Source organism: Pleurodeles waltl, chromosome 6 (assembly GCF_031143425.1).
Source record: "Pleurodeles waltl isolate 20211129_DDA chromosome 6, aPleWal1.hap1.20221129, whole genome shotgun sequence".
Taxonomy (NCBI): Eukaryota; Metazoa; Chordata; class Amphibia; order Caudata; family Salamandridae; genus Pleurodeles; species Pleurodeles waltl.
Window position 1 is genome coordinate 1454761422 of NC_090445.1, and position 27576 is coordinate 1454788997.

The 27576-nt window shown below is 41.6% G+C and overlaps 1 protein-coding gene across 2 annotated transcripts in view; it reads right to left on the reverse strand.

The window, feature by feature from the left end:
• The window catches only part of ZNF365 (zinc finger protein 365), a 304942-nt gene that overhangs the window by 243073 nt on the left and 34293 nt on the right, over nucleotides 1-27576 (reverse strand). For both annotated transcript variants that reach the window (XM_069240909.1, XM_069240908.1), the window contains exon 2: nucleotides 24537-25255. In XM_069240909.1, coding sequence (XP_069097010.1) covers nucleotides 24537-25237 — 701 coding nt within the window. In that variant the 5' untranslated portion in view covers nucleotides 25238-25255. The remainder of the gene's footprint in view (nucleotides 1-24536; nucleotides 25256-27576) is intronic.

Below are 27576 nucleotides of genomic sequence, written 5' to 3' on the forward strand. Positions count from 1 at the left end.
AGGGTACGTTTTAGGACAGTGCAGGGTAGGTGTCTGGGTTTAGGGTGGGGCAGGGGTCGGGGTAGTTTTTAGGACAGGACAGTGTAGGTTTTAGGGTTTAGAGCAGTGGGTCTGGTAGTTTTTAGGACAGGGCGGGGTAGGTTTTAGGACAAGGTAGGTTTTAGGGTTTAGGGCAGGGTGTCAGGGTAGTTTTTATGAAAGCGCGGAGTAGGTTTTAGGACAGGAGCAGGGTAAGTTTTATGGTGAAGGCAGGGGTCGGGTAGTTTATGGGACAGGGTGAGGTAGGTTTTAGGACTGGGTAGGTTTTAGGGTTTCGAGCGGGCCTGGGTAGTTTTTAGGACAGACGGGGATAGGTTTTAGGACAGGGCAGGGTAAGTTTTAGGGTTTAGGGTAAAGGCGGGGTCAGGGTAGTTTTTAGGGCATGGTGGGGTAGGTTTTAGGATTCAGGGTGGGGTGGGGGACAGGGTATAATTTAGGACAGAGTGGAGTAGGTTTTAGGACAGGGTAGGTTTTAGGGTTTAGAGCGGGCCTGGGTAGTTTTTAGGACAGAGGGGGGTAGGTTTTAGGACAGGGCAGGGTAAGTTGTAGGGTTTAATGTGGGGCCGGGGAATTGGGGTAGTTTTTAGGACAGGACAGTGTAGGTTTTAGGGTTTAGGGCAGGGGGTCAGGTAGTTTTTAGAACAAGGCGGGGCAAGGTAGCTTTTAGGGTTTAGAGCGAAGGCAGTGGATTGGGGTAGTTTTTAGGGCAGGGCGGGTTAGGTTTTAGGGTTGAGGGCTGAGGGTCGGGTAGTTTTTAAGACCTGGCGGGATAGGTTTTAAGACAGGGAAGATTTTAGGGTTTAGGGCAGGGGGTCGGAGTAGTTTTTAGGACAGGGCAGGGTAGGTTTTAGGTTTCGGGTGAGGGTAGGATTAGTTTTTAGGCAGGGAAGGGTAGTGATAGGCCATGGTACATTTTACGGTTTAGGGCGGGGGGCGGGATAGTTTTTAGGAAAGGTTGGGACAGGTTTTGGGACAGGGCAGGGTAGGCCGGGGAGTTAGGCCTCTAGGCAGGGGTTGGAAGGGGCAGTTTTAAGGGCTTGGGCAGGTGGAGTATGATGTCAGGTTTAGGGGGCAGGGCAGGGGAGAATTTACCATGCATGATACTTTACCAAACATGCTTTTACAACTAAATTTGTTGTAAAGGCATGCGTGGTAAAGACGCGGTTGTTGTAGAGACCGCATTGTAAACGCATGCGTTGTAAACGCATTCGTTATTCCATCATACATCCGTTTTGAAAAAAGAGAAAAATTTACCAGCGGCGGCCTGTAGGTCTTAAATATGGTAGAGCACAATGGCGCCAGCCTCCCCATATATGGGGCTCCCCCGTCGTCCACAAGCAGAAAGGACTTCCTTCCTGGTCAGTCAAACAGGATTCCGACCGGTCCTGGAGCTGGTCTCATGCTGTTCAACAGCCCTTGGATTACTGTATCTACAGTGCGCATGTCCGGCTGGTCCCTAGCTAGACAGCCAGCCAACCTGACATAAGCACTGTGAGGGGCAGCGTTTATCCTGCAATTGCAGGATATAGCCCCGCCGCCTGCCCTCATGCTCACGCTGTACACAGCTTGAGGGCAACATAAAATGGCATTATTGTGCTATTTTTGTTTATTTGTTTGCCTGCTACGTTCGCAGCTGGTGGGGGGGGGCGCTCCTCTGGTCCTTAGGAGGAACCAACCCTAAATTATACTCACTCCTCCGGTAAATCTATAATACAGATGGCTTCTTGCTTGCTGTTTGTTTTGTGAAAGACACCGTTCTCCAGCATGTTCATATATCTGGATTGCTACTGGAATTCTGTCCATTTTAGTGTGGACCATAAGGTTGAATATAATTGTGCTTCTTGTGCTCATTAACTATATTCCTGATAAGACAGTGCCAATTACTGTGGTACAGTAATTACAGCTGCATTCTTCTTCTCACAGAGCATGTGGGGATTATCATGCTGTGGACATCACTGTGTATCCTATGCTGGACAGTATTGTTTGGGAAAAATGTCAGATTATGGGTCCAACAGAAAAGATTCAAATCCACAGAAGACATTATCGTGCCTGCCCTTTGAAAATTCATTGAATGTAAATGCTGTTAAGCAATTAATGAAATATATAATATTACACAGTGGGAGCATTGTCGGCCCTGCCCATAAGCAATTCCAGAAATTTCCAAAAAAGTGTTCCTTTTTTTACAGTGATGTAGTCAGTAGACAATGTGCATGAGCCTCCTGTCTACTAGAGACCTAAAAAACCATCCATTTACAATAATAATGTAACCAAATTCTTAGATTGGCAATGGAATGAAAACATAACTGATGATGCTGAGTTGAATAAAATGGTGCAGAATGGAACATATAATTTAACTGCATTTAATATAAATTAAAGTGCCCTATGGCCAATAGATACTGATGTGAGTATAAACAGGTTTCTTTCCATAGCTGCTGGTCCACTAGCAAAGAGACCAGAACACTGATATAGCATATATTCCCCTATCACAGTAACCACGTACAATATTGGTAAGTTATATCAAAGATTGCTAACTCATTCCAGTTTAAGAGCTGGGAAAGAACACTTTTCAAAAGACAATGAGGACATGAAATTGAGTGATCTTTTCTTGGGTCCATACACTAAGGAAAATAAACATTCCATATCCTTTTTAATATATGCCATTATAAATTATGTCAGAAGAGCAGGTATATTCAGAAAGAAAAGCTGCAGAAAGATTATGGAAACTAACATAGAAATACTACAGGCCACAAATAAAGGCTATTGACCATGGTTTTCAAACACTCTCAAAATGAGTATACAAGGCCCAATGGTGTCCCAGTGGACCTGTATAATGGTAACGTCAACTTTTGGGCCCCTCTGTTGACACACCTTTGTAATACAACCTGTGTAGCTGGGCTCCCCAAGTCTTGGAGGTCTCCTACCATTGTTCCAGTCTTTCAAAAAAATGGGATAAAGGGGTTCTGGCTTGTTACCGTCCCATCTCACTCATTGATTTGTCAAGTAAGAATATCGGACACATCATTTTAGACAAGCTGGAACACTGGATCAGGGAAAATAGGGTCCTGTGGGAGCCCCAGCTTGGTTTTAGCCACAGTCTGGGAACGATTGAGCAATGCGCTAACCTGTACCCAATCATCTGCAAATACCGGCTGCTTACGCACAGAACTATCCATTTAGCATTTATGGATCTGTCCAGCGCATTAAACAATGTCAAAAGATTAAAGTTGTGGGATCTCTTGGCCTCCATGAGTGATGATATATGGTTAGTTCATTTACTTAGAGAGCTCCATATGAACATCAAGGTCTCGGTGAGATATGTGAGTAATGGAAAGTGTTCGGAATCTTTTAGCCTCCAGCAGGGGGTACGGCAACAGTATATTTTAGCACCAATTCTTTTTCTCCTGTATATATACCAGCTGGAGTCAGTTTTGATAGACCTAGGTGCAGATGTTTCCTGAATTAAAAATAAATTGACACTGGTGCTACCTTATGAGGATGACGTCATTTTATTAGCCAAAACATTCAATGGGATAAAGACTCTCATTGATGGCTTTGTTGACTTAATGGAGAGCCTTAACTTGGCAACAAATAGATCAAAAACGTATGTGATGGTCTGTGGCCCTAAATCTGTGAAGACCCCCCCCACACTTTTTATAAAAACTGTGTGTACTGAAAGAGCCAGTTCTTTCTCCTATCTTGGTATCTTAGTTGGGCTTCTTGTATGGCAAATTGGTGTACCAACTTTAAGCGGGCCATTGAAGCGGTTGCTAAAGTCTCAGCATGCTTGGGGAACAAGCCCATTGGCCCATTTATACAGATCTATAAGCTCAGATGTCTTGCAACCCTGACATATGGTGCTAGGATTTGAGATAACTCCAATACAGGGCATTTGCAGGTGAAAGAGAATAGGGTTTTTGCATGCTTTTGGGAGGTCCACACTATAGTAGTAATTTTATGGTGCATGAGGAGCTCGGTCATGACTATGTTGAGGATTGAAAGAAACTAGCTCCCCTGCTACTTTGGTGCTCTACTTGGTCCAATGCATAAGCTTCCCTCTGCAGGGAAACTATAGAGAACTTTTTGGCTTGTGTCGCTGGTTTATCAATACCCTGTTTTTTGTATCTATAGTTTTACTCTTCCAACTAAGGGCCCGATTCACAAAGGTAAATTTAAACCAAAAGTCTAAGGTTAGACCAAAAGTTGAAGTTTACTGCAAGAAAACCTAGACCAATACTCTAAACTTAGACAAAAAGTCTAACTTTACTCATAATAAATTTAGACTTTAGGTCTAAACTTAGACTTTTGGTTCAAGTTTACTTTTGTGACTCGGACCCCAAGTTTATTTTCAAACCCTCTCCCTATCTGTGGTGGGTAAAGAAACACTTCCTGGAAATGAGCGAGGGTTAGAGAGACGTGCAACCCAAGTTCAGAGTCCCTGAGTAATTATGTATTGATTCACACTTTCCCTCGGACAGAACCATATCCTGAGTGGGTAAAAACGCATGGGAAAGGTCTCTTTCAGCCCGAATTCAGTTGGCTTCCATAAGTTACAAGTCATGTTTTCCTTGTGGACAGTATGATGTCTCCTCTGTTTGTTGCTGCCCTTGTGATGAATATTCAGATCAATATATTGCGCAATTCTTTTGTTCTTTTGTAGATTTTATAGAGAATTGTCAAGAGCCTGCTTATTCCTAGGTTTCAGGAAAATCAGGATTAACTACTGTAAAGGAGTGTTTTAATATCTCCAGTCGTTGCGATCTGAAGACCTCTGACTTCAATTGGGTCTATTTGTAAAATCGGGTATTAAATTACGGACCTTGATGATGTTTTAATATTGGTTATTTGATTTTAACATCCGTTTTTTATTGTTTGGACTCTGCATTTGTCTTTGATAAATAGTTTTTATGCATATGTTCACTGTTTTGTACATGCTTTTACGTTTTTTCTGTAAAGATAAAGACAATAATGAATGAATGAATGAATGAATATGAGTATACAAGATTTTGACTATTACATCTTCTGCCCTCAAATCTTTGAAAAAAGATCTAGGTCTTTAGCAAAACGGACAGGCTCAGCTATAACTAAATTAAATTGAGCAATACAAACTCTGAAAGCAAATAAAGTGCCCTGGCAGCTCATAACGGAAAGTGCTGTATTTTATCCCTATACTATGACCACAAGGCAGATAACAGTCACTAGAAAATAGGTACAGAACACTCTCTTTTTCATAGAAGAGTTAGAAAGCACCCCATTTTCTGTGGCCGAAGACCCACTTCTTATGTGACTTCTACATGAAGTAATCTCCTTGCCAATTTCTGCCTTTCATTTATTGTCAAAGACACATCCTTAGGATGGTATGAGAAAAGAAAAGAAGACTGGCCTTGCTTATAAATTACTCACAGCACTAGTTACATTCATTCTCTCTTACCATACACTCTTGTAGAATATTTCTTATCTAATTAAAAGAAATGAAAACTGCTGTGTGATGAGATGTTTGATTCCAGTAATTTGACCTCAAGACAGAAAACAATGGCTAAAATATAAGCATTGTACACTTTTAAGGCTAAAGAAGAGATAGAGAGCATCTCATTTTCCATGGCAGAAGAGCCATATCTTACATGGCTCCAAGATGGAGCAATCTTGCCAATTTCTGCTTTTCATTTCCCTAGTGTGTTATAAACACTTATCCTTAGGCTGTGAGAAAATATAGAACACCTTACATTTTAATTCCTGGAAATTTCAATTGGAATTTCATTGTTGGATACAAAAACAATCTTACATTTATTATAATTACAATTGTGTTTATATAGTGCTTACTATACCTGGTGAAGCGTCAAAGCGCTTCTTGGCGAGTAGCACCCTACTATGGAATTCAAAAATGTTAGTGGTGGATTAGTATAGGGCAGGGTTCTGTAAAGGCGGTCCTGGAGAGCCGGGTCCATGCTAGGTTTTTAGCATATCCATTAGAAAAAAGAGGTTTCAGAAATCTACATTTTTCTAAATGTGGATATGCTAAAAACCTGGCATGGGCCCGGCTCTCCAGGACCCTGGTATAGGGAAATACAAGATAATTTGAGTGGTGGGCATGCAAGTCTGTTAGTGTGATTGAATAGGATAATGGAGGGATAGAAGAGAGAAGTAAGATCATAGTAGTAAAATGAGGTTTGGGATGAGTAAAAGGAGATATGAAGGAGGGAAGAGTCTCAAGAAATGGATTAGGGAGATCATGGTAGTAAAATGAAGTTTAGGGTGAGTAAAAGGAAGAGTACATGAAGGAATAATTTAGAAAGGGTTATGTGGGAGATCATAGTAGTAAAATGAGGTTTGGGGTGAGCCAAGGAGGGATAGAGAAGGGAAGAGTATAGAAAGGGTTATTTTGGAGATCACAGTAGCAGAATGATGTTTGGGATATGTCAGAGAGTGGAGGTAGAGGATATATTGAGAGGGGTAGAGGAATACAGAGTAGTGCATTGGAGAGAGTCAAATAATTGTTTTTCTTCTACTGTAGGAATGAATTAATACATACGTACATAGATACATAAGTATATTGAAAGAGTAAACATGTTTTAAGGAAAATAATATATCTAGATTTAAAGTTGTATTGTATAAACTCAGACTTTCAAGTGTTGCTGTACTTGAAGATACTTTTCTGTGTATTTTTATAACTATGTTTTATTTTATTTAAATATTATATTTTCCTCAATATTTCATAAGTGAAGCACTTGTAGATAAAATAGGTATGATAATATTTCTATTTTGTGATGGATAAGTGAAACAAAGACCCATAAGCATCTAATCAAATAACAAATGAAAACTATGCAGTGAACTATATACATGTTAAGCATAGAATAATACAGGGTTCACAAAATTTACTGGACCACTCGTGAGTTATTTTTTATGAGGTTGAGCTATTTTTAGAACCTACTCGCCCCCTTCTGGCAAGTGGACAAAGAACAGGTGTTCTGTTCAGACAGAAACTAAATTAGTAATTTAGATGCTTTTAAATCTTATTCTTGTCACATTTGCTCTGTGTTCAGAGTCAGAGGTCAAAAGTCAGTTTGTCTTCTTGCAATGCAAATACTTTTCCTTGTGACTACAGATTTTGTAGGGTGAATTGTCTGACCTGTGTGAAATGAAAGGCTGCGGATATCAGTTCTTTCCTAACATATAAATAAGTCAACGTAAACATTTCAAAATATATTTCATTAGCTGTGAAAGCCCATTTTTTGTACTTGTGTGATGAAAAAAATATTTTAATTAAATGAAAAATGTCAGAACACTTTACTTGGTGATGTGCAATTGATAAATATTTTTTTCTGAAACCTAATTTTCACAGACTATTGTTAATACACTAGATAGTTTTATCAGTAATGCTGCAAGTTAGTGGAAAGGATTTTGGAAATTTCTTGGAAATTTCCTGTCTGTAAATTACAGTTTGCTACCACATCATGCTTTAGTAATATACCTATTAAAAGTGAGTGTTAAAACATAAACTGAGAAACACTCCTGCCCTGATGGCAAAGCTATTATTAAACTAATTGGCAAGTCATGTATGGATCATGTGTACCCTATATGTGGGCTAGATTTATTATATATGGAGCAAACGTTTAGTGTATTTAATCTAACAAAAGTCAACAGAAATGCTGAACTCGCATATTTGAAGGTGCACTCATATGTGAGAAAGAAGAAAAAGGCGACAGTTTGCATAGGATAACACAATTTGAGACCCGTTTCCAGGTCAAGTACATTTAAGCTAGGTCAAGTAGATTGTTCAAGCTATTCGACCTGCAGGTCTAATAAAAATTTTATGATTTTTCGAGGCCTGTAATATAACCATAGGTAATATTTACATTTGTTAAACAGACCTAAACAATATCTATATATTTTAAAGTCCACAGTTATTATACATATTTTTACCAAGAAATGCACATACCTGGATACATATATATAATCAATTATAAATGTTTATATACACAGGGATATGCTGTACATTAGTGTTTGAGTGTGGTGGTTATGTAGGAAAGAGTCAACTATTGAGTATTCTTATGAAGAAAATTTAGTTATCAGTAGATCTTATGTTTGGGGGTCATGAATTCAATAGTTTGACTGCTTGAACAGAGACAGATGCACCAGGTGGAGTTTTGAGGTGAGGTGCCAATTTGGAGCGTAGGTTCCTTTGTTGAATGTATTTGGTGATTTTATTCCAGATGAAAAGAGATCCTGTTCCATTCAATGCTTTGTTGGTGATACAAAGAAGCTTGAAAGTGGATCTTCTGCCAACCAGTAACCAATGTAGGGCCCTCAAGGCAGGGGAGATGTGAGCTTGCAACTTCAGATGTAGGAGTAGTTTGGCAGCAGAGCTCGGAATATATTTTTTATAGTTGATAAAGATGACCCGTTGTAGATGACATTGGCGTACTCCAATTTAGACATTACAAGAGAGATAGTAGCCTGGACCACATGTGGAAAATCCCAGGAGCGGCAAGATGTGTTGCAGAGCTTTCATAGTAATGAAGCTTGAAGCTTGATCTTGCTAATTTGTCCACTTGGGCATTCAATGATAACTTGGAGTCCATGATAATTCCAAGGTTTCTTGCTTCCTTAGATAATTTAGAAAGTGATCCCAGAATTTCAGGCCAGGCGCAGAATGGGTCATAATTTTTCCAGTCGCCACATGTGAGTATTTCAGTTTTGGAAACATTCAATTTGACAAGGCTCCATTTCATCCACTGATCAATGGCTCTGAGGCAACTTAGGATTTTTGAGGTTCCAATGTCTTTGGGGCTTTCCAGTTTAAGAAGTATTTGTGTGTTATCTGCATGTTATCTGCATTGTTGTAGCAAGTACATATGCCTGCACTAACCTATTAGGATAACACTCCTCCTTCATTTTATCACTCAGCATGTGGCCAGTAACCCTTTGAAGACTGGCCAAGCTTGTAAATTACTCGCAGCACCTTTTACATAAATTTCCTCTATCATCGTCTCCCATGGAACAGTTGTTATCTAATTAGAACAAATTAAAGAAGTTGTGTGAAGAGCTATGCTTGATCCCTATGATTTGACCTCAAGGCAGATAATGACTGCTAAAAAATACGCATCATACACTCTCTTATCCTTAATTTATATAAAAAGCACTCAAACTCTATGTTCTATGGCAGATGACTCACATCGTATGTGGCTCCTACACTAAGGGCCTGATTCCAACTTTGGAGGACGGTGTTAAACCGGCCCAAAAGTGGCGGATATACCACCTACCGTATTACGAGTCCATTATATCCTATGGAACTCGTAATACGGTAGGTGGTATATCCGTCGCTTTTGGGACGGTTTAACACCGTCCTCCAAAGTTGGAATCAGGCCCTAAGTATTATCCTTGCCAATTTCTGCCTTCATTTCTACGATTGTCAAAAACATGCCACCTTAGGACGGTATGACAAAATATAAAAACCTGGCTTGCATTCATAAGCACATTTGCATGCATGCACCAATCTACAAGGATAATCACTCCTCTTTGAGTCTATCACTCGGCAAGGAGCGTGTAAACCTTTGTAGACAGGACTTGCTCATAATCACTCACATCACCTGCTCCATTCATTCCCTGTAATCATACACTTCTGGATAACAGTTCCTATCTATATCAAACAAATGAAAGCATGATAAATTGTGTTTTATCCCTCTAATCTGACCTCGAGACAGATAACAATCATTAAAAAATAAGCATCATATTGTAATTTGCTCATAGAAGAGAGAGAGAGAGAGCACCTAATTTTTGACCACATCTAATGTGGCTCCTGCATGGAGAAATATCCAGGCCAATTTCTGTCTTTCATTTTTCTGATTGTCAAAAATACATGTCCTTAGGTTTTTACAAGAAAATATATAACACCTTTAATTTTCATCCCTGGAAATTTCCATTTTAATTCCATTGTTGGACCTACTTATGGGTTTTAAGACTATGGGCCTCATTACGAGATTGGCGGTCTAACCGCCAGACCACCATGGTGGAGCGCCTCCAAAAGACCGCTATGTTGGCAGTCTCACAGACCGTCGTATTACGAGTTGAACAGCCAGGACTGCCAAAACACAGGCAAACAAACGACACCACCAGGACTTAGGCGGTCCGAACACCAGTACTGCCAGCCTGTCAACCAATCACCCAACCTATTACGACTCACAAATCACAATGGCGGTTCTTCCAGGGCGGTCAGCAAATGGTGGCACGAACCGCGGCGGTCGGCAGTCACCTCAGTAATACACAACACCATATTGGATGGGTTCAAAATCCACACAGTTGATACACATTCACACCCAACACACCTACAAATGTCACTATAAAACTTCACACACCACAATCCTTTGCATCTACAACACAACACATAGAAGCCAGAGCCCAAAATCAGTAACATTACCATAGAATATACCCCCTCCAACTTTCACATAGCACGTATCGCACACCCGCAAAACACACCCACCACACAAAACAGCACCTCTACACATCATCCACTAACCGTCAGCCTCTCACCACACGCACCTACACCCCATCAATCCTATTTTTGTGTCGGCCACCACTAAGTCACCACAAAAAAATCCCCATTTCACAGACGACGAGTTAAGAGTCATGGTGGATGGAATTATCAGAGTAGAGCACACTTATTAGGAGCTCAAGTCCAGCAGACTACAATTGTGAGGAAAATGGAAATGTGGCAAGGAACAGTCGACAGGGTGAATTCTGTATGCAGCTACCCGCACACAAGGGACGACATCAGAAAGAGTTGGAACAACCTCAGGGGTAGGGGAGGGTGCATTTCATGTCCACCAGGCACCAGCTGGTGGTACACAAGATGGGTGCTGATCCTCCACCTCCTCCCCCACAATTCACATCATGGGAGGAAAAGATCTTGGCCATCCTGCATCCTGAGGGCTTGACATGAGTACCTACGAGAGTGGAGTCGGGTAAGCCACCACAGCAATAATGCCACCAAAATGTATTGACATGCATGCTCGCTGATCACCTTTTGCCACCTTCACTGTCACCCTGTGTCCAAATGTCCGAATACCCCTGTCTGGCATATCACATGTGAAGCTAAATCACCTGGGGGCACAGTATCAGTGTATGGTGTGCGTAGTACAGGGACTGACAGCACTACTACTCCCAGCAAGCACTGTTCTACCATTACTAAGACCAGAACAGTGTACCATATTGAAAATAGCCTTGTATACTAAACAATGGAGTATAATCACCTGAATAGTTCTCAATTGTATGGTCTGTGGGGATGACAGCAATTCTATGGACATCTGCTAGTACAATACCCCTCATACACAGCTACAACTGTATCCTCTGCTGCTCTGCCCCTCCTACCTCCCATCACCTATAGAACTGTACATACTTAGGGGATAACATTTGTACAGTCTGTTGGCATAGGGCAGCTATTGACAGGACTGCAAAGGACAGGTGCCACTGATATACTCCTCACACACAGCTACAGCTGTGTCCTCTGCTACTCTGTCACTTCTACCTCCCATCACCTATTAGCCTCTACTCACCTAGGGGGATCTCACATATATGCAGTGAGCACTCTGAATGTGTGGACGCGGGGGACGGCTCTGGCCCATCTGGGCAACCTGGTCAGACGTCAACTGTCAGCCTCACCCTGCACACATCGACTCCTCCCATTCCAGGCAACCAGCCACCCCCAAATCTGTGTTCCAAGGACAGTAACAACCATCATATGTCCCCCAGTCCAGGTAATGGAGTCACAACTTAAAAACTCTGACAGTGATGGACCTGGCACTAGTGGCAGTAGGCAAACTGTGCCAAGGGCGCAGGTACATAGAGGTAGGGTGCATGGGAGGGATGGTGTGGGCCAGCGGCATGAGGCTGCAAGGGATAGTTCTGGCCAGGACACCATCTCACAAGTCTTGGGAGCCTACCAACAATCCCAAGGCGTGATGGGTCCGGTATTAGCCACGATCGGGAAGATCAAGGGGCTGCAGAGGGACAACCACCAGAAAGTCATGCAACAGCTGGAGGCCTACAATGCCCACATGGTCTCCCTAACAGGGGTGCTGAGAGACATCCACGCCACCCTAAGCAGGGAACGTCCACAACACCAGACCCCTTCCATTGGCCAAGTTACACCAGCCCAATCAACATCTGTGGCAGCCAGTGGAATGGTGGCCCTGCCAGGGGAAGGAAATGCCTCAGACATCCCTGAATCTGTAGCTGAAGAACCCCCCACAAGCATGGACGTCCACCCAAACAACCAGGAGGTGCAGATGGCAAGACAACAACCACTGCCAGGAAGTAAACCACAAATGATGGATTTCCTTGTTTGTGCCTCAGATGCACCCTGTTGACTTTTCTATAATACTTTCCAATTTTCAAGGATAGCAGGACACTGGTCCTGGGATTTCAAATGTTGTGGCAGCTACTCAAATGATAACATCCACTTTAACTGGTCCCTTCACTGTTTGAATATTGTTCCTTTGCTCACATTCAGCCCAATCTCCTGTGCACATGAAAATAAACACAACTATAACACTATCTATGTCTGTGAGTCATTCTTCCTCCATGTAAGTTGTTGAACATGAAATATGCTCATGACCAACTCATTAGAAGGAAATGTGAGTAGGGACATGTCATAGGTAGTGTCATCCTGGGGATTACTACAAACATAATGACACAAGTGGACAATCACCAAACTCTATTTATTACACTGTGCTGCACATAGGCTGACCAAATGTCAGGATTGTCATAGTCAAGTATGTCCAAACATATTTTTCGCTCATGCCTAGGTGTCAATAAGTAACTTCCCATTGACCATGGAATTAAGGAACATGTCAGACTGCATCCCTCAGAATAACCTAACAGATTGGTGGAAATTTTCATCAGCTCAACCCTTTTCGCATACCTATACCATTACTACAAAATCAACGTACCCCATAATACAGACAGAAGACAGTACAACAGTCCTTAGTCAGAGAACCTTCCACTTACAATGGGTAGGCATCTGTAGGCATGTCACTCTCCTATGTCACGGTTGACACAAATGCACAACGGCCTGCAATGAGGGAACACAATGACAGCTACATACAGGTCAAACAGGATCACTGCCAATACAATGCAAAATCTGAGTGAATTGATTGCACAGGATGACGTGTCAAAGACACAAGATCACACACATGACAACATTGGACCCACATACCATAGCAAACAGGTCTACTGTGTAGCACAGATATCTGCCATCCCACTGTCCTGACAGTCTGGGCATGGGACTCATACACTCCAAAAATATGTAACACAGTACCTGGATCAATCCATGTCCATTCCAAATGTAAGACCAGCTAAAGCCACCTTTGACACAACTCGGAAATGTCCATATGAGGATAGCACTGTGAAGAGACCTGGAAGGACAAAGTGGTAGACAAGACGTTTAGGCAGGTAAAAGCTTACATGAGCTAGAAAAATCTGTTCCAAATACTGCTGTCTCTCAGATTGTGCATTTTGACTGCCCACAGGACATACCAGTGGTAAAAATGGCACATTTGTCACATCACCCTGTTGCCTAAATTAAGATATATATACATAAACTCATACATCAGCAACACTACGGGAGACTGACATCAAACCCTGCCTATAATTTAAATCCAAATAATATTTTTTTTTGCACGCGGCCGAGAAGATGGTGACTGTGCCACCAAAGATTTCAGAAACTTAGCAGGACAACATGACAACATGTACCTACAATATAGACATATATACATCTTTGGACAATGCCAGCAGTGAAGATTATGCGGCTGCAATGTTTCTCAGATTGTGACGTATCAAAATGTAACTTTTGTGACCATCGAAAGGCTTTAAAAAGGCGACTGCCTCACCTACTCCACTGGACAAGTGAAAACGAATGCGACTATGGCGGAAGTCGTCATGGCGGTAGGCGGATGCTACCGCAGCGGACATTGCCAATGGAATACATTGCTACCTGAGGCTGTCTTGGGCCAATGGCTGTGTCTGCCGGTGGACACAGTCGTGCACGTGGCATACGTGACCACCATCTCCTGATTATTTTCTCACTTGACTCCTGACACTGCTGCCAGCAAGACCTCCACAACCTGAGCTCCTGTGTACTTTCTTTGGGAGCAATCATGCCACGTCCTACAGGTGATAGAGCCCCTTCCTTCTCACAGGAAGAGCTGGAGAAGCTTGTGGAGGTGGTCCTACCCCTGTATGAACAGCTCTATGGTGCATCAGAGGAGCAGGTAAGAGCACCATGTGCACATATGTTTCAGTAGCTCTACTAAGCTTTTTTAATGTAGGTAGCCTAGGCTTATGGGTGATATGTGAGAATGTTTCCTTTGAGCCCTTTAGGTGCTATCAGTGTGCTAAAATGGTTGAGTTCCTAGGCACGTACCCATGTGAAGTGACAGGTTTAGAGTCCTGAGAAACTGTGGAGAACGTGCAATGAGTGTTCCCTGACCCACCTTGTGACTGTTGCACATGGTTAGCTGAGGTGTCATGACAGCCATCACCATGTAGAGCCCATCATCAGATGTGACTGATGTGTGGTCTTATGTGCCAAAATGACAGCAGGAGGTGTTAATGCATGTGTTTTGGCCAGTTTCTCTCCATAGTTGTGCCCTTTCTGTATCTATACATACATCTGTTGCCACATCTGGCATTGTTGTAGTGTTATACTGACACCTGCTAATTACACACTATGAGCCTACGTTCTACACATTGACAGCCATTGCTACTTGGCTATGGGATACATGTAGTGTTGTGATGCATCTAACTGTTTGGGACATGGTATTTTGTGTTGATTTCTGCAGTCTGCCTGCAGAGAAAGTTGGCTTTCAATTGCCACTTTCTGTAAATGTTGCCACCTGGACTGTTATTGTATAGCTTTTGCACTTCATGTGTGTGTCTGTAGTCACACCCTGTATCCACAAACAGCATGTAAGGGTTAAAATTAATGCCTCACTGCTAAGGTTCTTCGACTTCAGCTTATTCCCAGTGTATACCCTTGTCATGGCATTGGAGGCATGTTGGAGAGCTGTGACAGTTGTGCTCATAACAACTCTGATCATTTGTGTTACATATCCTTGTCTGGTCCCACGATCACACTGCCCTGTTGGCTCCTTGATCCCGCTCTGATGGGTATTGTGCATAATCCTAGTTTACTGGGCATTGAACTTCTGCAAGCAGTATGTTGTGAAGTGATGTTCCATGATATCTGACTCAGTATTTTGGACATGATGTGGGACATGTCAAAAGCCAGTCTAGTTGTATCTTTCTATGACATTGTTATTGTATGCATATGTTTTAGAAGTTTAGTTTAAAATTTTTGGACTGACACAAAGACCCCCACTTCATGAAGTATCATGTGGGTGCACGCGTATCTGTATAGGTGCACACATTTGGAGGCGTGCATGTTTGTATGCACACCATGTGACTCCTTTGTATGTTGTCCTGGAAATATGGGCTTGTCTGTAGACTGGCTGTGACCTGTGCGGACCATATGCATCTTGTGATCTTCAAGAGTTGTGGGTGTATGTGTGCAATGTTTGCTATTTGGTGAAGCTGTCTCTTGCCCTTTTCTGTGACATGTTATTTTGTGTTCCTGGTCAATGTCATGTGGATTGCTCGTGTCACACAAAACACACTACTCTAATCTCTGGTCAATGCAAGGGCTGAGCTGGTGGTTTGAGATGGGTACCCTTGTGGGGAGTGTTATCAGTAATGTCCGCCTATCCAATGTATGCTATGTGCCATGGGCGGGCAGGATATTCAAGACAGGTTGTCATTGGCTGGCTGGACTCACTTGTAGTTAACTCTGTCTGTTCTTGTGTGGGAATTGTGATATGATTTTCGTTCTTGTCTTGGCATCCATGCAGGTCAGCGCCCATCAGAAGAAGGGGATTTGGCTTGCCATCGACACAAAGGTGCGGACCCTGGGGGTCCACAGCACGCACTGTCAGAAGAGGTGAGAGGACCTGAGACGCTGGGCCCGGAAGATCAGAGAGGCCCAGCTGAGGCTGTCCTCCCAATGAGAACGGGGTGTCCATCGGACCATGACCTCTCTAATGGCCCGCATTTTGGCAGTGGCCTACCCTGAGTTGGATGGGCATTTGAAGGCAGCACAGCAGCCACAAGGGGGTAAGTAAAGACCTCACTCACGTTTTCCCCCTCCTAGGTGAATGAGAGAGGGACAGAATGCTAGCTCTGACAATGTGGGAAGTGTCATGTGTCACAGAGCTTCTGTGCTCGCACTGGTGTACTCGAGTCATGTATTGGCAATAGGTGTGCACAATCATTTTGTTTAGAGACATGGTACTAAACTATGGGAGGCCCTCAGTCCTATAGCACAGAATGGAGCCCATTTGGCTGTGTTTTGGGTTCATGTAATCTGCTTTTACTAACCTGGTGGGTGTCAGTTCCCACCAACAGATCATTCCTTCATAATGTCACTGTAGAAAGGTGGGTAGGTTGTTGCTCTCTGTCCTCTGCTCTGTATCGGGGGTATGTCCATCAAACATGTGACATGATACACATGGCTGACATCTTCACACCTGTTGCAAGGCAATTTCCCCGGGTAAGCGAGGAATGTACATTGACATGTGGATGTCCCATCAGAGTTAACTTTATGCATGTTGGATACCTGTGTGCACATGCTACATTTCCACTGGGACACATATGTTGGTATCAGGTGTAAGTATGTGACTGCCATGCTCAAGTCCTGATAGCAGAAACCTGTAACATATGTAGTCCATAGAATACTTCTGTATGTATGATACCATAGGCAATGGTTGTCCATTCACAGATATGGCTCAGACAGTACTGTGTCAACATCATGTGTATTCTGAAAACTAAATTCATGCCTCACTGTAGGAAGTTATCATGGGTACCTGCTGTAGCTATGTAGGGTATCACACATTATACCAGGGTGTTTGGGCAATACAAGTTTGACGATGGACTTGTTTGGTGCTGTTGTGGAAGTTCCTAAACACCTGTGTGTAGGTTGACTTGACTGTTGGTTTGCATCATGGTTGGTAGCATCATGGTTGGTGTACCAGTTAAGTTAGCATCACTTATGCTTTGACTCTGGGAATCCTCCACAGACAGATGCAATGCTTACCATGTCTGATGTGTGGGTAGTGATGTTGCTTCTGCACAGTAAAGTAGTCTATTGATACATACACAAAATAGTGAACTACTAAACATGTGTGGGACATTGGTATGAGCTAACTTGGTCCTTATATGACTAATATTGTTTGTCCTCTGGAGACACTTACCCTAGATATTTTTAACCTGAGTACAATGTCACTCCTTTCTACATCACAGTTGGCGTATGTGTGTGTGACAAGTGTCCTACCCCCTTGACTGACATTTGCCCGGTGTGACATGTTGGTACGTCATATGATGGTATGTTTTCATAGAAATATGATTGGATCTCTGTACCTTAAAAAACGTAGGGCTTGTTTGTACCAGGGTTGCCTGCCTTTACTTGGTAACATATGTTATTTCCTTTGTACATGACATCGGGGTAAGGTATCTGTGCGGTAAGGATTGGGTCTGGGTATTTGGTTAGCTAGTTTACAATGGGACTCCATTGCTTGTCGACTGCTCGACTATGTTGTTCTGATGATGGCACCTGTATTGGGTGGAACAGCCACCTAGTCATGGTATAGTCAGTGTGATTGGTCAACTGGTAGTTTTCTGTTCGCTTGCTTTGCTGGTGTATTACAGTTGTGAAATTGGGGGACATGCATTGTATTGTGTTGTTACATGATGTTGGTATTTTCCTGGCACTTCCTGGGGGGGTCAGTTAACATGATGGAATCTGATTGTTTTTTCAGCTTTGTGATGGAAGTGTCATCATGTGTATGTTATGAAGCTAGTTCACTGTCTATTTTCAGCATCAGAAAAGGCAGACGAAGGAGGCGGGGCACAGCCGAGTGGGGAAGCTATTGGCCACGGGACCTCCAGTCATGACAACACAGGCACTGAGGGACTCAGTGGCCTGGAGGGCGAGGGGAGTGCCACGGGAGAGACTAGATCTACAACATCTTCATCGGAGTCCTCCTCCAGTGGCCACTCCCTTGTGGTGGCGGACCCATCGGGGACCACTTCGGTACCATCTCTGTCCACCACCCCCTGTTCTATCACCATCCTCCCTGTAGCTCCCCACCCACCCCAGCCATCCAAGAGGGTGTGCATGTCCTTTGCCACAGTACCTCTGTCCCTGCCCCTGTTCCCGCTGCAACCCTCAGTGAGGAGGCTATTGACCTTCTGAGGTCAAGCTCTGTGGGTCAGTGCACCATCGTGAATGCCATCCAAGGACTGGCAACAGAGGTCCAACAGGGCAGTGCGTTCCTGGTGGGCATGCACTGTGCAATGGCTGGCCTACAGAGATCTTTTCAGGGTCTGGCCTCCACAATGATGGCAGCCAGTCACCCTCTTCCCATTCCAAATACCCACTTCCCCCACCCAGCCAAAGCACACAAACTGACTGGCATGCATCCACCTCAACAGCCAAGGGAAGGGCACACAAACATAAACAGCACAAGACACCAAAGGTATGCACAGAAACTACATCCACCTGCAGACACAGCAACAGTTCCAACTTGCCCTGACAACCCCACCACACACAGCATCACAGACACAACACCTGACACACCTGTAGACAACACACCAACAATTACTGATCCAGCCACCACACCTATCCTACCTGCAGACATCACCCCAGCAGACCCTCAGACTTCCACCCCAGTCACCACACCTGCAGAAACCACAACCACTGACACAAATACATGCAGCACATCAACCATACCTGCAGACACCACACCAACATACAGACACCCACGAGCACCTTCAACCCCTTCAGCCCAAGACACATAACACCCTAACTCACTCACCCAACAGACAACCACCACACAGAAGCACACCTCTCACAAATGTGCACACACAATATCCACACCTAAACGTCAGACAACCTCTCTCTCACCCTCCATACCCAAACCTCCTTTTGATGATTGTCCCCATGTGTCAAAAAGTGTTCCTTTGTAACCTCGATCTATTCACTACTCGCCCCCCGTGACACCACAAAGAGAGCAGTTTCCCTCCCCAAAGCCATCCCTTCTACCTCCAGGGCCTCCCACCCACCTGCCAACACCAATGCCCCTCCACCGCCAAGAAGAGGTCCACCCCACCCAAGAAGGTTCCCCCCAAAACAAAGCCAAAACCCACCCCTCCCAAGCACAAGCTTAACCCTCTCCTGTGCCCCCCAATACTCCCTGAGGTGCCTGTCTGCCCCCTTGATGCTCCTACCTGTGAAGGTTACATGGCAGAAGTCAAGTTGGGGCATCATTTTGTGCCTTTGGTGCAACTTTTGTGACTTATGGACTGGCCAATGGCCTTGAACTTTCATATATATATTGCACTGCCATCATATTAAAGCCAGTTGTTTTTTTGGTTACATCTTTGTCCTGCATTTCCTTTCTTGTTCCTGGCTTTCATTGGTTGTGTGCCAGTATTTTGTTGTGTGTGCTGCTTGCGGCCACATGTATTGTGTTAGCTGTATGTGAGGTTGTGTGCAATGCTGTTGTCCACCAGGGGTAGGGTGTGTGTTGTGTGATAGGTATGTGTATGCAGCAGAAATATAGTTGTCATGGTATTGTGTTGTGATATGTGTTTGTACTAGTGATGTGCGATGTGCTCCTATATGGTATATGCCTTGCCCCTGATGTGGCTATTGTGTACATGAGGCGTGTGTTCTGGAGTTTTTTCAGTGCGGACATGGAGTGTGTTGAGTTGTGCAAGTGTGCCTTGCTTTTGTGTGCATGTGACTATCTCGGTGTGTGTCCGTCAGAGCTGGATGGTGTATTGTACGGTGTTTGGAGTAGTGTATGCTTTGTAGCCTCGCCCTTCACCCATATGTGTGACTGTGCATTACATGTATTGCTGTCCATGAGATCTGAATGAGGGCTGTACGTGTGGGCATGTTTTTGTGGGCCTTGTTCAACAGGAGATATATCCCAGTATGACCTCCTTGCATGTATGGTTTTGCTGCTCCCATCAGTGCTGTGCCGGTGTTGTTGTGATGTCTTGCTTTGTGTGTTTTGACTGCTTGTGTCTCTGTGCATTGTGCATGGCATGATAGGGATGATATGCTAAGTGTGATCTGTGTGTCGATTGCGGGTTTTATGATGGTGTTGTTGTGTGTGTTCTATTACACATGGATGTACATGTTTGTTGAATGTGTGTCCAGTCCCTGGCCAGTGTTGGGTGAGTCTGTGTGACATGTATTTGTGCAGTTGTTGTGCTGTCGCAACAAGTTTGTACGTTGTATGGGAATATGTGACCCTGGGTCTGTGCTGTGTTGCTGTGCGTGAATGTTTGGTATTGATATGTGTGTGTGTGTGCTGGCGGAAGTGTGCGTGATATGTATGTGCGGCTATCCTTGAGGCAGTATGTGAATATGTGTGTCATTGTATTGTTACGTGTGAGCACAGCCCGTCACACCACTTTCCTATGATATGTTATGTAACTGTACAACTTTATACATTTTACATATGTAACAGGTGAGTGTGTGTACTCACTGTTATTGTCCCCCTCGTCTGCAATGATTATGTTTTCTTTCGGCCAGCAGAAGCAGCAGGATGGCGTCTAGTTGTTGTTCCTGGCGGCTCTAGATGTGTATAGATTCTTGGTGGTGAGTGTCTCCTTTTTTACTGTTTGTTTCCACGTTGGGCTCTTTGGTGGTTGGTCCGCTGCGGTGTGCAACCTCGTGATAGGTCCAGCGGAAACATGGTCTCCACCAGACTGTTTGTGCCTCCAAACGTCCGACGTGGTCTGAACTGCCTAGCTGTGCTGGCGGACTGCTGGCGGTCTTCTGTGTGCACCCCTGCCAAACTCATAATATGGTGGTCCGCTCCGCCAGCCTGTTGGTGGTCGTACCATCACCTCCAACAAGGCGGTCATGGGACAGCCAAACTCATAATGAGGCCCTATGTTTGGATTCATTCCTTCATTTTTCAGTCCAATATAGTCAAATCTGTTCAGGTACACTTTTAATAGTTGGTTGTGCAATTCCCATTTTTTCCTAGTAAAGAAATAAAGCCGGCATGAATGCCAATGTTAATGGAAGTGGCATCTACAAGACTGAGCAATAACTTTGGGAAACTACAGACTTCCACTTTGGAGGAGAGTTACTGAATCATATAAATAAAAATTAGACTCTGTCATTGGACAGATTTCAAGTTCTTTAAGTGAGACCTTCTTTTTGGAACATGAACTGTTTTGAAACAATTTACTTGGATGTGCTATTGGATTAACAACCAATAGTATTGCTCAACATTACAGAAGTGATTTAACCAATAGGGCTGCATCAAGCATACCGTACTGTAATGCAGTTAACATACATAAAGTACGCAGTGTATGATGACTCTACGATGCCAGTGGCACATGCTCTGTCACCTTTAATGCCAAGTCTAGTGAGACTAAAGCTGCCAATGGTGTCTCCATTATCGGACATCATTAATATTGCACTTCAACATGAATGAACTTTATTTTCAACAACAACAAAGTCAACACTTTCAGATTCAATTGGCGCTGTTCTATAAGCTACCACATCTATACCTTCGTGATCATCAGCTGGTCCCTAAAGTTAGACCCCAATCTCTCCGATTATGTCAATGTTCTCATTTGAGACTTTCTCATTTCTCCAGACACTAACAGCAACTACACTATCATCAACGTCTAGAAAAATATAATAACGCTGCATCAAAACACAAAAATGTCTGGTCTCCGTTATGTTTCATTGCAAAGAAACTGTATGAAGCAAACTTACAGAATGACAGTGTGTATCTTTTTTTCTTTTATTTTCTAATTTTTGTACCCAGGCACAATAGTTAGTGGATGAAATGTAATAACCTGGCTTCTTTCTTTTATCATTATACATGTAGCCATGGGTATACCAATAAATTAACTGCATATAACTTTATCAATAAATGGAATTTCATGTCTTTTCCAACTAGGTATTCCCCTTTTTAAGTTGCATACGTTGATTATTTAGATATGTGACAAATAGAGAATGCACCTTAATGTCATTATCTGTGTAACAATGTCTGCACAAATATATTCAGATTTAAATCGGAATTACATTTTCTGATATAAATAATTGTTTTTGAGTTACAAAGTTTTATGGAAGCTAAAAATTTCATTTTTTGTTCATTATTGTTAATCAAAAGGTATGGTTTTACAGGATGAAAATCAGTGAAAGGGCATCAGAGACTTTTTATGCTAATTATTTATTCTAAAAGACTCAACAACAATTCTACAATGTTATATAAGTTAAGAACAGAGTGTGATGAACAAGGGAGGAACTTTGTGCCAAAAGACTGAGACGAGCAGGCCATGCAGAATGATATCATCTACTTTTGTTGAAGGCTAACAAGATGTGCACTCAGCTTTCCTGCTAGTGCAGACTAGAAGCAGACACTGCTAATATAATAGCCAGTAGTACCCTTATTTTCTAACAATGGTTTGAACCATCTTTGAAGCTCTATTATGCTCTTCTTTTGATGCTGAGTTTAGCTAAGCCATAGGTATGAGTTGATGGTGGGGTTGATATAAAGTTACACAGCTGATATGTTGCAATACTTTCTGCTTTTAACACTTATCTTAAATGTTGCAGTTTCTATTCTTTCTGTTTGTTTTTATTTTAATGACTACACACATTTTCCACACTAGGACAGAATTTTGATTTCAAAATAAAACTGTAAACTATACCACTTGTTTCCTAGAGCTGTTGTGTATGCATTTCTAATATGAAAGAGGGTTTGGGTTCCACTAATCAACCCTGTGATATTTGAGAGAAAATTGACAAAGCTCTTAGTGCCAGGAGGTCTAGAAAGCCCATTTCCACTGTGTATTATGTGAAATCTAGAATAATTCTCACCTAGCTACAATTCCTCATGTAAAAAAACCTAGTATCTCAGTATTTGTATAAATCTATGGTTGTCACAAACTTTGAAGGGTACTCCTGGAATCCTTTGTGAATTCTGAGCACATTTCGGACTTCTTCTGGGAACGTTGGCGAATCCCACATACATAAATGATCTGCAAATTCAAATGGGACCATGACTTTTTTATTTGAGTTTTAAGGCCTGTGTTATGTGATTATATGCAAATGTATGTTAATTGCTCCATCTTTCTCTCTCTGCTAGCTATACAATTTCCTCTCTTGACTGACCTTCCACAAACCCCTCCATCTCCATCTGTCCCTCCCTTTGAAAACATATTTTCACAGTATTTATTTTGTACATTGTACCAAAATTCCAAAAATCTACTGGTGACTGTAAATGGATTATGACCATGATTGCTACGTAAGAGATTCACTCACTCCTAATTCTGAAGTGTTATTTTGAGAATAATGACTGAACTCTAAATATCATCAAAAACATATGAAAAGGTATAATTTCTGAGACTCTGTGAAAATTTGAAGTGTACCAATATCGATTTCTGCAAACTTCTTTTAACAGAAATAGTGTTACATTCATAAAGTAGTACAATGTGGTACCATACGTACTTTTACAAAAATCTTACAGTACTAGTTATAATGATGAGTAAGCAGTGGTGGTATTGGCACACAAATTGAGTATTATGGCACAAAATAAGCACTTTGGAGCTTAGATCACATCATACAAAAACAAGTTCGAATTATATAAAAAGAGAAATACTACACATCATGAGTGTAAGTGTAAATAGAGTCATAAACTACATTTTCTGAAACCTAGTAAATCTTTTTAATCTTTTGGCTACTGGGCATATAAACCATTCACTACCCATCAAAAATATTCAAAGTCTATGAAACCTTTGCCATCATGGATACCCAGTCAATACAAATGTACACAACATGGGGATGCCCAACTAACACAGATTTAGACAAGGTTTGATAAAAACCCTCATGTTATATTTAAAATATCGAAGCAATCATCCTAAGAACATTTAATCTTGTACCACACATTGTCACATTCACCCAGTTGCACATAAACTCACTCTATCATCAAGGTAACGTCTCTCATGGGTGCAGCAACAATGACACTGATCTTCATAAACCTTTAGCACCCAGGTCACAAACCATAAACTCTGCTCCTAGCAGGACAGTCAGGTGTTCACTTTTTAGAACCCTCTTGTTGACATCAGGTTTGACACCTACGTCAAGGCATTTGCAATGCAGACAACTGCCTTCAGAATTCACCCTTCTGTTATCACACCCTCTCTGTCCTGAAAGCACACCTGTTCAGGAGGCATCCTCTCAACCCCAACTCATCCTTTCACAATCAATGTAAATTTGTATATTAATCCTTGTCAGAACAAAATGACCCATTTTCCAAAATCTCACGGAAAGGGTGGCAATGAGTTTTGTAAAGGACTGTTTCAAAAATAGAGAGTGCTGCAAATCAAATATTAACTAAACACAGTATTCTACTTACTCTTCTTTCTTCAGAAGCTCATCTTCAGACTTTGAGAGACGTTGCCTCAGTCCAGCAATCAGTTCTACAGCAACATCCACCTGTCTATTCAAAGCTCTCTCTCGCTGTTGAATTTCTTGTTTTTTCCAAGACAGCTGCAAAAATGCAGACTGGATATCAAGCAGCTCAGCAGTCTTTGTTGACAGCTCCTTTGCAAGGTTGTTCATTCTTTTTTCATTTGCCTTATCTGTAGTCTCTACTATTTCTTGATCATATGATGTTCTATCATTATTTGGACCCAGAGACATGGAATTCTGACTAATTGTTGAGGCTCCAGATTGTTTGTTTATCATGCAGTGTGCATGTGTTTTAGTTGATTTATCAAGGAACCTCTTGTTTTTCAAATTTTCTGGTGACAGATCAGAAAACTGTACAAATGAATATTTTTTAACACTATTGAAGTTTCCAATATTTTCCAAATCCAGCTGCTCTGAGCATGGGACCTTATCATTCATACTGAGGGAAGAAAATAAACAATTTTTTCCCCACATATTTTTGTTTTCAAGTCTGTGATTATAGTCCAGATGAGCTGATAAAGAAGACAGGTTTCTGAACCTGGTGTGATCACCACACTGTGGGCAACGGAAAGGTTTACATGCAATGGCATTTTCAGACATCTCCTGCCATGTAGATTTTTTCCCTTCTAATGATTTCTGTTGCATTTCACACTTTGCCAACACCTACGAAAAATGATAATGTTCAAATGTAAATAGAGTGAAAGAAGTTGCATACAGATCTTATTCATTGATAGGAAACACTGCTCAGCATGATTTATATTTTGATGAGAAGCACTCTTTGGGTATACCTACCTTGGTTATACATATTCTCATTCCTACCGTGTACACATTATTTCAATTTCATCATTGTATGTAGTATATTTTTGTGAACTATAAAACACAGAATCATAATATCAGTCATTGTGGAATCTTGCTCCAAGATATATTCCTTAAATGTACACTTAATGTAGTGTAAAGTGCTTCATATGCAAAATTACAACAATGGTTCTTTTAATACAATTCATCCATTTTTCAAAAGTAGCATATTAAGGAATTGCTTTGATAATTTCTGACCAACCACAGCTCAAATAAACCAATCACTACCTTTTAACAATAGGGAGACTCACATGATAATGTGCACTCTAAATTTCATGATAGACAGAAAGATAGACAGACAGATAGATAGATAGATAGATAGATAGATAGATAGATAGATAGATAGATAGATAGATAGATAGACAGATAAATAGATTGATTCACCTCCTTTATGTCAACCGCATCTTTACAAGATGCTACAGAGTAGATATTAAATTTTTAAAAATTGTAATGTAATACCTTTGAACTCCCTTCCATCATATGCATGATTTAAAATACTAGTTGTGAATCTGTCCTTAAGCACCATTATCAGAGTATAGAGACCATCTGAATTCTTCAACTGCCTCGATCAATAAACGCTCAGCTTTTGATTTAAGAGAATTTATACCTACCAAAAGAATAATGCCATCTTTGCCAACTCCATTCTAAATAGTTCCATGCACCCAACATTAATGGTTAAACCTTAGACTAGTTGTAATGAACCAACACATGCTTATAAACGAGTTAGTTGGAATTATCAGAATTTGTTGTTTTAGGTCACCTCCAATTCTACATAGATAGAAAAAATACCCAGTTGAGGGATAAATTAATTACAAGTGGTCCAAACATTAGTCTCAGAGACTTAAGGACCCCAACTAGCAAATATTTCCAACCATTTATAATTATCGATTAATATACTATACAAATGACAAACAGCTTCTATTATCAGTCACATCTTTATAATATATTTCACTTCATAACTAAATAGATAGTCACATTCTTTTCACCATGACCAGGCAAAAACATTTAATAATCAAGGAGTGTCTACAACTGACTTACAAGTATTTTATACTAGTACCTTCAAGGAGGGCCTGAGACATTGATTGACAATCAATGTCTCAACACTGAAATGAATTACAGACTACGAAAGCTATGAAAATATTATCATGAAAGCTATGAAAATATTTACTCTTTACTAACGTCAATGTCAATGTAGATATTTGTAACTACTAAAATAATGTTAGACATTGTTACTCATTTGCTAAGGAACAGACAGCTGATTCAACTTACTTTTATAAAGAAATGTAAAGGTTTCCTTGTACCACATTACAACAACAGCAAAATATGCAATGGCTGCTATTAGTAGGCATTCAAAAAGGTCATACAATATACCAACACCATCCACAAAGAATACAACTGATTTGGCATTGCCATAAAGGTTCACTCCCCTCTTTAACTGAATGTTCAGCACTTAGCCAATATTGCGTCATATCTAATGTTCAGGAAGCTCCTGATTTTGCAGGACTGAGCCACTATCTATTTATCAATATTTAGCTTTTGAAAAAGTAGTCTCTGCTATCTTGACACATCTCCATGTAAAAAAAATAAAAAAAATAGACACTCCCTCTTTCTTGCTAGTTCTTATGCATTTTAAATATTCCAGATCTCTCTAAACCTGTGGAGAATTCATGAAAAAAATGTTTCCCTCAGAAAAGGAAGGTAAACAACAAATTAACGCATGGTACTTGCTTCCAATGAAAGAATACATACAGTGATTAACTTAATCAATCATAACTATAGCACGATTAATTAAACAGGCAGCTTACAAAGCATAAATACTTAATGATTGCATATCATCAACGGTGCAATGTAAAAACGTGCTAAGAAGTGCTCAGTGTCAAGGGAGGTGATTCACACGTGAGACTTTTTTTTCATTCACAAAATAGCGTATAGAAAAATATGTGTCTAATAGAAAAAACAGCAGCTCGTCATCCACAATGATGTCTACAATGCAAAAACTAACATTTCTGAGCTACCTCCAACTTTTGAAGAAGGCAGAAACAATCCACTTGAAGATTCAGGTGAAGAATATGATGTTCACTCTGTTCAAGAAACATCTGTTTAGTAAAAGAAACAACACAAGACTTCTT